The sequence below is a fragment of the Podarcis vaucheri genome (assembly GCF_965113315.1).
Source record: "Podarcis vaucheri genome assembly, chromosome: 7".
Taxonomy (NCBI): Eukaryota; Metazoa; Chordata; class Lepidosauria; order Squamata; family Lacertidae; genus Podarcis; species Podarcis vaucheri.
Window position 1 is genome coordinate 3,514,046 of NC_138765.1, and position 9,546 is coordinate 3,523,591.

The window sequence follows — 9,546 nt, forward strand, 5'->3', positions numbered from 1 at the left end:
ATATTTTTAATTGATAGACTGAGTTAGTTGAGGTTTGGGAACAGAAATGTGGGGCTTGGAACTCCCTTTCTCACTTCTCTCTCTCTCTTCCTCCCTCCCTGTCTCTTTTTACTGCTTCAGAAGAAAACATCGCACACAGCAGCTAAATGGAACCTCCTTGGACTGCAGCAGTCTACCAGATGGAAGCCATCACCGTCATTTGCTGCTTGTGAACTTCAGCGGTGGGTGGGTGTATCCCAGCCATTTGCTGCTGGAAACATTAACACACAGAGGCAGCGATTGTCCCAGGGTCACAGCCACTGAGCTTCATGACCGAGTGGAGATTTGAACCCCGGTCTCCCAGGTCCTAGCCCAACACTCTAACCACTATGCCACGCTGGTTCTCATCGAAAAAACTGGCTCTCAGCCTTGCTGAGAAATGCCCAGAGTTCCACGGGTTCCCCTGCTCTGATCTAAACGAAAGCAACCGAGCTGGGAATTAAGAGAAGCAAAATGAACACTTTTATTATTATTATTATTAGGAGCAAAATGGATTGGGGAAATAAATCACAAAGGAATCCTTTGCTGCTGTACAAAGTAACAGAACTGCCTTGCCTTGGTCACCAAGACTGGCAGCCTAGAAGAAAACGAAGCTCTTTGAAAAGGTTAATGGGTTGGATCCGGACCTAGTCTTACTTAGAGTAGGCCCACCGAAATCAATGGAATGTAAGCTGGTTCTGGCAAGCTTACTCCCTTTTTGCCAGTGGGTCTTCAAGGCAGGACAGCTAGCGCAGAAGAGTGAACTCAGAAGTAAGTCCCACTGAAACCAATAGGACTTACACCCAGGTAAACCTATGGAGGACTGCAGCCTGAAGTCTGGACCCAACTCCAATGCCTTTTTTTTTATCATGATAATCATAAAAGGACACACACTAGAAAACTAAAGACAGTAACTGAGAAAGTCTTCCACAACAGGGGACAGGCCAGGTCTTCTCTGCGGTGGCAAATTCTCCTTCTTGCACGAAAACAGGGAGCAAAACCAACGAGAAATGGAAAAGGACACGCTCCCCCAGGGCAGAAAAAAATAAAATGGCGAGCAGAGAGAACGCAGCGATGAAAACCAGACAAGATTGCAGTCCCTCCCGGATTCATGGTGTGAGGTGTGTGAAGAGACTTGCTTGCAGGGTCTCTTCTCCTGCGAGAAATAATTTAATCCTGCCAGGGGCACCCAATTTATGGACGGCAGGGTAGAGACAGGTTGAACTAAGACTACTGGGTCAGATTTCCCCTTTTGTACTGGTTAGGAAAGGAAAATCCACAGGCGGGAGTTCTGCACAGGGTTCCAGGAAGTCTCTTTTGCAGAATTATGCATTTGATCAATCTACAAACTTACACACACATTCGCACAGGCCCGTCTTCCAGAAAAAAGTCAAGGTGCGAGACTTAAAGGAGGGAGTCAAAAGGGAACCGCAGATCCTTTCCAGGAGGGAGGTTTCTGTGTGGAGAGGACACCGCAATGGCAGGCGGAAAGGTTTGGCTAAGGAACCTGCAGAACTGGGGGGGGGGGTGTTAGATTTGCAGATTTGCTCCTTATGGGTGGTCCTCAAGCATCTCTCTCCCGAAAGGAAGAAAAAAGAACAAAAATATTGACTGGCCAGCTCCAAAAAAAGGCCCGCAGATTGCGAGGCCCCGTAGATCAGGAGAATTTTAATTTGTCGTACTTCCACAGCATCCTCCTCTGACAAGTGAACTGTTTGTAAGCGAAAAGGTTTCTGTGCATCTGAGTTGAGCTCCTGGCGTTTCGGTTAGAAGTTGTGGAAGATGTGAAACCAATGCGGACCCAGATGGAGACAAGTCCTGTCGGGAACCTGAACAGAGGACTCAACGTGAAGACCTGGGCAGACTGGGAGGACTTTGCAAAGGAAGGAAGGAAGGAAGGAAGCAGAAGAGGTAGCACAATGGGGTTCCCTGCTCCTTGTCTGTCTGTGTTGACAGGGCTGCCTCCTTCTGGTCATGCCGGGAACTGACTCTGGCCCAGCGGTCCAAACCAAAACGTCCGGCAGGAACAGTTTGCAGGCGGCCCTAAAGGACGCCCTGGGAGGGGGCCTTTCCTGTGATCTTGTTGGAGCACTCCAGGAGGGCGTTGTGGATGTCTTTGGCGCAGGAGATCTGGGACTTGATCATGCTGAGGTACTGGGTGTAGGGCAGGCTCTCCGCCTGGACCGCGTCCGGCTTGGTGGCTGTCGGCACTAGGGTCGGGGAGTGCTTGGCGCTGTCAAAGCTCTGGGAGAGGCACTCGTAGGCCAGGCGCTGAGGAAGGGGAGGCAGATCAGAAGGAGAGAGAGTTAGGAACTTGGCCTCGCCGGGTTGGGCTGGGTATTCCAGCACCCTTTCTCCCCGAAACTGTGACCCAAGCAATAAAGCTTTCCCCTTGATGCTAGTCCCTGGGGCCTGCTACCCAGGGGTAGACTGCCTCTGTAGGTGGAGGACCCATTTAGTACTCAAGGATAATAGCAGCCGATCAGTCTCTCTGTCTAACCAGGGACCCGGGGAACAGCAGGGCTTTTATATTTTCCAAAAATGGGGAAGAGCATTGCAGCTAGGCAGCTATCTCAGATGGCATCAAATACAAGAATATTGGTGCGGCTGCAGGAGCAGGGAGACATTTCCCCACTTATGGTGGGAATGCCTCCCCCCCGACGTTTTGGAAGAAATATACCGTATTTTTCGCCCTATAAGACGCACTTTTTCCCCTCCAAAAATGAAGGGGAAATGTGTGTGCGTCCTATGGGGCGAATGCAGGCTTTCGCTGAAGCCTGGAGAGTGAGAGGGGTCGGTGCGCACCGACCCCTCTCGCTCTCCAGGCTTCAGGAGAGCCCCGTCGCCAGCCCCGCAAACTCGGGGGATAGTGGGAGAGGCGCAGCGGCCTTTCCCGTTGTCCCCCGACTTGGCTAGAAGGCTGGCGGAGGGGGGGGGGAGAAGCCTGCTCCTCCCCATCGCCAGCCCCGCGAAATCGGGGGACAGCGGGAGAGGCGCGGCGCGCCTTTCCCGCTGTCCCCCGACTTGGCTAGAAGGCTGGGGGAGGGAGAAGCCTGCTCCTCCCCGTCGCCAGCCCCGCAAACTCGGGGGACAGCGGGAGAAGGCTGGCGGAGGGCTTTCCCCTCCTTCAGCCCAGCAAGCTCCCAGAGCGATGCCAAAGCTGCCAAAGCCCGAGCTTCCCCAGCCCCACGCCAGGGGGGGGGGAAATAATTTTTTTCCTTTATTCCCCCCCCCCCCAAATATAGGTGCGTCCTATGAGCCGGTGCGTCCTATAGGGCGAAAAATACGGTACACAGTCATACCTCGGGTTACAGACACTTCAGGTTGCGGTTTTTTGGGTTACGGACGTGCCGAAACCCGGAAGTACCAGAATGGACACGGCACTGCGGGTTGTGAACGTGCCTCCCGCATGGATCACGTTCAGAACCCGAGCGTCCACTGTAAACACATTCCCCCATTCAAGCCTCCCCACAACTTTCCCTTTTGAATCAGAGAGTTTTAGCGTTAGGAGGGCCCCCAAATGCTATCTAGTCCAACCCCCTGGAATGCAATTAAATTTGCGGGCCAATCAAACAGCAGCTTTCCAACCTAAGAAACTTCTTAACATGGCTGCAAGAAGTACCTCTTTGGCCCAGAAATGGAAAGCACTACAGGACTTAAGACCTCTCGTTGCGGTACAAGAATATGTAGGCTCTGGCTGCTGCAGAGAAAACAACTTGCACAGCGTGCGTTTCTAAGGGTATGGAGATCCCAGAACACTTTTACGTCGCTTATGGGATCTTATTTCCTATGTGCCCAATGCAGATATGCAAAACTCTCCTGGGTCATCATGACGTTTCTTGCTCCTCTTATTTTTGCTCCTTTTATCTGCTCTCTGTTTATTTGAAAAACACAACCTCTGCTTTGTAACCTCAATTGTGGGGTTCATTTGCGCTTCTGAATTTACATCAATACAGAACTGCACAAAATAAATAAATCCAAGTCACAACCTGCAGCACGAAGGATTGATTCCGTCTGCATTCTCCCATCTCAGGGCCAAATCCAGACTTCAGGGCTGCAACACCAAAGTTGGATTTTCGCGCCCTACTCCCAACCCTGCTGCTTCTTTGCCTGACGAATGAGATCTGGAGGACTTGGAAAGCCTGCTCGCTATTTTCCGGCATTGGGGTTGCTCCTAATGACGACGCTGCCCAGCTGTGAATTTGGGATTTAATTTCTTACTGGCTGACCTTCGCTTTGTACGTGCCTGTTTGATATTCTTTCAGTGCTCCCGAGCACATGTACTTGCGGCGGTGAATCTCGCCAATTAATGATGTGCCGTGCAAAAGAAAAAGGAGGGAGCGTTTCATAAGGCCTGATCCTGCTGCCAATACGGGACATTCTTGGGACACTCACCAGGCACAACTCCAGCTGGTCACACAAGGCGTAGAATTCCTCCAGGCTCTTGTCCACTCTCTGGACGGGGCCATCATTGCTTTTCCTGGAAGGAGAGGAAAGCCGATCATTGATTTGCATTTAGGGAGGAGGGGGAGGAGGGGAGAGGAGAAAGAAGCCGGGCAAGGGGTAGGGGCAAAAACTCACTGTCCGCTGTCGATGTTGGTGTTCTGGATGAAGTTCTGGGCAGCCACTTTCATCAAGCTCTGCAAACGCAAGAGGCAGAGAGTACAGTATATCGGCTTACAAATTGGGGGCGATAGACAGCTGTGGCAGGAAGAGGGCACATTTACCAAAGACCCACACGCACACCCCTCTGGAGCCTGGCCAGGTGTGCAAATATAATCGTACCATATGCTGGTGGTTTCTTAAAATGATGCAAAGTTTTGGTTTTAGCACGAAGCAAACAAGCACGTTTTCGAGACAAAACACCTGATCCGGGCTCGAAAGGGCAGTTTGCCCGGCATCTTCTCAGTGGCTTTGTGACACTGGGAATCAAGACGGTTAGATAACCAAACCGTTGATTGGGAATGAATTATGGCTGTGGGCCTAGCCACCTGCTCAGTGGCTCTGTGACAGCAGCCTGAGAGGGTGTTTATTGGAACAAAGAGTGGCTATTTTGGCTGGACCCCCAACACCCAGCGTGGCCAATGGCATGGGTGGATGGGAGCAACATCTGGAGGGCCACAGGTTCTCAGCAGCACCACTGGATTCCCGGGTAGAGTCTGACAAGAGCAGAACAGAGCAGTGTGTTGACTTTATTATTATTTAATCTGTATACTGCCCTTCATCCACAGAGCTCAGGGCAATTCACAACATTAAAATACAATAAGACACCCATTAATCTGGATGCTAGACTTCTGCTGATGCAGCCTAGAATTGCATTTCCTTTTTATCGCTGCTGCATCACAGTGTTGGGTCATGCTAAGTGTGCAATCTGCTAAGACCACCCTGCTGTCCAATCCTTTTGGCAAGCCCTGCTGCCAAGCCAGTTCTCCCCAATCCTTTCATTTGGGCATCTGCTTATTCCTTTTGGATACCATCTTATTATAGGTATGCAACAACAGCAACATGGATGCTACTAGCCCAGAGAGGAATGGCAAACCAAGCTGTTAGACTATGCTGAAATGGCAAAACTGACCGGAAAGCTCAGGGACCAAGAAGACGAAAACTTCCAAGAAAGAATGGGAAGATGCATAATTTATTTAGGAGACCACTGTAAGCAGATGAAAACGCGAGCAGGGTTTTAATCTCGCTTGCAATGAAACAAATACTATGGACAATATGGATAGATATAAAATACAGATTACGAAATGATATGCAGTTGAAAATGTTGACACTAGGACCCATGGAGGGGATAGGGGGAAGTCTCGAGATTGCACTCTGAATCTTCAGGTTACAGACGCTTCAGGTTACAGACTCCGCTAACCCAGAAATAGTACCTCAGGTTAAGAACTTTGCTTCAGGATGAGAACAGAAATCGTGTGGCCCCATTAGCTAAAGTGGTGCTTCAGAACAGTTTCAGGTTAAGAACGGACCTCCGGAACGAATTAAGTTCTTAACCCGAGGTACCACTGTACTCTCTTTATATGAATGTGTATTTGGTAAGGTTATAAATTTATATTTGTAAAACCAAAAAATATATATATATGTTTTTAAAAGGAAATATTTTTATTATTACGCAGCTTCCTATTCCACAGAAACCGAGCCCCAGGGCACATTAAATTCTACCCCAAGGCCACAGCGAGTCAGAAATAGCTGGCTGGGAGCAAGCAGCGATTCCGAGAGCTGCGGTTTCGTTTCCAGGACCTCGCAAGCTCAGGAAACGCGAGGGCAAGCTCAAAGGTATCAAAACAAAACACACAAAAAACCACCCAATCCTGGAAACCTGCCTGCCGACGCCTCCGGGTCCAAGCCGAAGCCTGTTCCGTTTCTCGTTCTAGGGATATTGACACAGGGATAAAGGTGCCCTCACCCCACCCCCGGAGGCTCATCCTGCCACGCTGATTCATTTACCAGAAGCCTTGGACACGAGCCCTGGGGGGCGGTGAAGCATCCATTCCCCACCACGGGACTCTGGCTCTCTTCGCCCCCGTGCCACACAGACCAAAGGAGGGGAGGAAAAAAGTTACCGCTTCAGCAATTTATATATTTGGGCCAAGGAACTGATGCCTCATTCTTTCGGAAAGAGTCAAGAGCCGTTTCAAAACGCGGGGATAAAAATAAAAATAAAAAAGTCTGACTCGGCAAAGGGCTTTCCGGGAAAAACAAAGCCAAAAACGAAACCACACGTTTGCGAAACAGAAAGGGAAGGGAGGGCTGTGGAAGAGAGACCAGAGCAGGGGAGGCAGGAGGAGCGTGCCTCAATTCCCAAGAGGGGAGCGATGCCTAATAATAATAATAATAATAATAAAATATCTTTATTGTCATTGCCCCCTTCGGGGACAACGAAATTACTTGACTGCTCCATAAAAACACTAATTAAACAATACAGTATAATACAGCAAGGGAGATTAGATGACTTTCAAAGTCTGGGCTTCCCATTCAGGGCCGAGATCGCTCTGGAGAAGAAGCTGTTCTTAAGACGGCTCGTTCTTGTCTTCATCGTCCTGTATCTCCATCCCGACGGCAAGAGCTCGAAGAGACAGTGACCAGGATGCGATGGATCTTTAACTATGTCCAGTGCCTTCCTATGGCACCTTGTGGCATAAATCTGCTCTAAGGTGGAGAGTGGGCAGCCAACAATGCTCTCTGCTGCCTTAACAACTCTGCACAACCCCAACCTGTCCCGGGTAGTACAGCTTCCGTACCACACACATAAGCCATAAGTGAGCACGCTCTCAATGGCACAGTGATAGAAGGCAAGCAGCAGTTTCTGCGGAAGATGGCTTTTCCTTAGTATTCTCAAAAAGTACAGTCTCTGCTGCGCCTTCTTCACAAGCCCCCTTGTGTTGACACTCCAGGACAGATCCTCTTGTAATTCAATGCCCAGAAATCTGAACGTTGTTACCCTCTCCACGCAGACCTCATCAATCAAAAGTGGCTGGACGTTGCTCTTCTGCCTAGGCGTTAGAGCTGCGGTTTCTCAAAGGTGGGCAGCTAGCTGCTCAGCAGCTTAGGTTTGGCAGAGCACATGTAGGAAGTTGGCTTTGGGGAGGGAGAATTGAAAGGCCTCGCTGGGCTATCAGCTCACAACAGATTCCGAAAGGCCACTGCATTTCACGCTGCCCTACTTGCCCCACATTTGAAGAACCAGTGTGGTGTGATGGACTCAGGAGAGGGCTCAAATCCCCCACTAAGCAATGAAGATGACTGGGAGTGACCGGGAGTCACTGCCCCTCTCCGGCTAGCCTAAGATTCCACCAATGGTATCTCCGAAAAATTTGACACATCACTTGGGAAGACAGGCAAACTAATACCAGTGTACAGTGCTACCTCGGGTTACATAAGCTTCAGGTAACATACGCTTCAGGTTACAGACTCTGCTAACCCAGAAATACTGCTTCAGGTTAAGAACTTTGCTTCAGGATGAGAAAGGAAATCTTGCTCCAGCAGCGCGGCAGGCCCCATTAGCTAAAGTGGTGCTTCAGGTTAAGAACAGTTTCAGGTTAAGTACAGACCTCCGGAATGAATTAAGTACTTAACCTAAGGTACCACTGTACAATAGTCTGTTAAACATTAAAAGCTTCCCTAAACAGGGCTGCCTTCAGATGTCTTCTAAAAGTCTGGTAGTTGTTTTTCTCTTTGACATCTGGTGGGAGGGAGTTCCACAGGCCGGACACCACTACAGTGGTACCTCGGGTTACAAACGCTTCAGGTTACAGACTCCGCTAACATAGAAATAGTACCTCTGGTTAAGAACTTTCCTTCAGGATGAGAACAGAAATTGTGTGGCGGCAGTGGAAGGCCCCATTAGCTAAAGTGGTGCTTCAGGTTAAGAACAGTTTCAGGTTAAGAACGGACCTCTGGAACGAATTAAGTACTTAACCCGAGGTACAACTTTACTCTCACTTTCCTACTTATATTGAAATACCATCCCTCAAGGAAGTCAAACTTAGATTCACAAAATCTTTAGGGGAATGCGACCCCCTGTGTCCCCCCACGGAAAAAAGCACAATTAAAAGTGCTGTGGGTGCGAAAAACGGAGCCCTGTTTATCCTGAACGTAAAATACCTGCACCCAATGAAGGTGAAGCTGGAATACAAAGCCCTTCCTATAATTTGGAAGGAAAATGTCACCAATCCACTTGTTGCAATTCTTTAGCTGCTATCCTTCAGAGGCGAGTCATTTTTTAAGAAAGTCATGGAGTGTTTATTCCATCACTTGGGAAGACAGGCAAACTAATATCAGTGTACTGGAAGAAGCAAAGATCACCAGTGTTGAAGCAATGATTCTTCAACATCTACTTTGTTGGACGGGTCATTTTGTCCGGATGCCTGATGATCGTCTTCCAAAGCAACTACTCTATTCCCAACTTAAAAATGGAAAGCGTAATGCTGGTGGTCAACAAAAGAGGTTTAAAGACGCTCTGAAGGCAAATCTTAAAAAATGTAGTATATACACCGACAAAATAAAAGAAATACAGTAAAAAAAAAATGTTCCCGCTCTTAGGGACTAGAAACCCACCTAAGTAAACGCACAGAGCTTAAGCTCCGCCCACCCCTTTGCCCCGCCCCTTTCCCGAACTCCGTCTCCACGGAAACGGTCCAGTAGCCCCGCCCCTTTCTCCTGGCTCCGCCCCTCACCTGCAGGCTTTCCTTGAGCTGCGGCAGCAGGAGGCGAAAGCGCTGCACCGGGTCGAAGTCCTGCGCCTGCGCGGGAGGCTGGAGCCCGCCGGCAGCCTGGCCGACCGTTAGAGAAGCCGCTCCGGCCGCGGCCTGCGCCGAGCCGGGGTGCCCGCCTCCCGCCGCCGCCCCGCCGCCCGAGGGAGGCCCCACCTGCGCCTGCAGGAGCGTCAGCTGCGCCGGCTGCGCTTGAGGCGGCTGCTGAGGCGCCGCCATCTTGCCTCCGCCTCAGCGCGCTCGGCTCCGTAGTTCCTCTCGACTACCTCTCCCGGCATGCAGCGCGGGGTGCAGGCGCGGGAGGGGTGGATCC

The 9,546-nt window shown here is 50.2% G+C and overlaps 1 protein-coding gene across 1 annotated transcript; it reads right to left on the reverse strand.

Annotated features, from left to right (window-relative positions):
• Positions 1 to 478: 478 nt before the first annotated feature.
• Positions 479 to 9,467, reverse strand: MED29 (mediator complex subunit 29). Its single transcript, XM_082231371.1, has 4 exons — positions 9,198 to 9,467; positions 4,600 to 4,658; positions 4,414 to 4,498; positions 479 to 2,289 (listed from the first exon to the last, which is right to left on the reverse strand). The coding sequence occupies exons 1-4, from the start codon at positions 9,450 to 9,452 to the stop codon at positions 2,062 to 2,064; spliced, it is 627 nt and encodes a 208-aa protein (XP_082087497.1). The 5' UTR covers positions 9,453 to 9,467; the 3' UTR covers positions 479 to 2,061.
• Between the last annotated feature and the right edge of the window lie 79 nt (positions 9,468 to 9,546).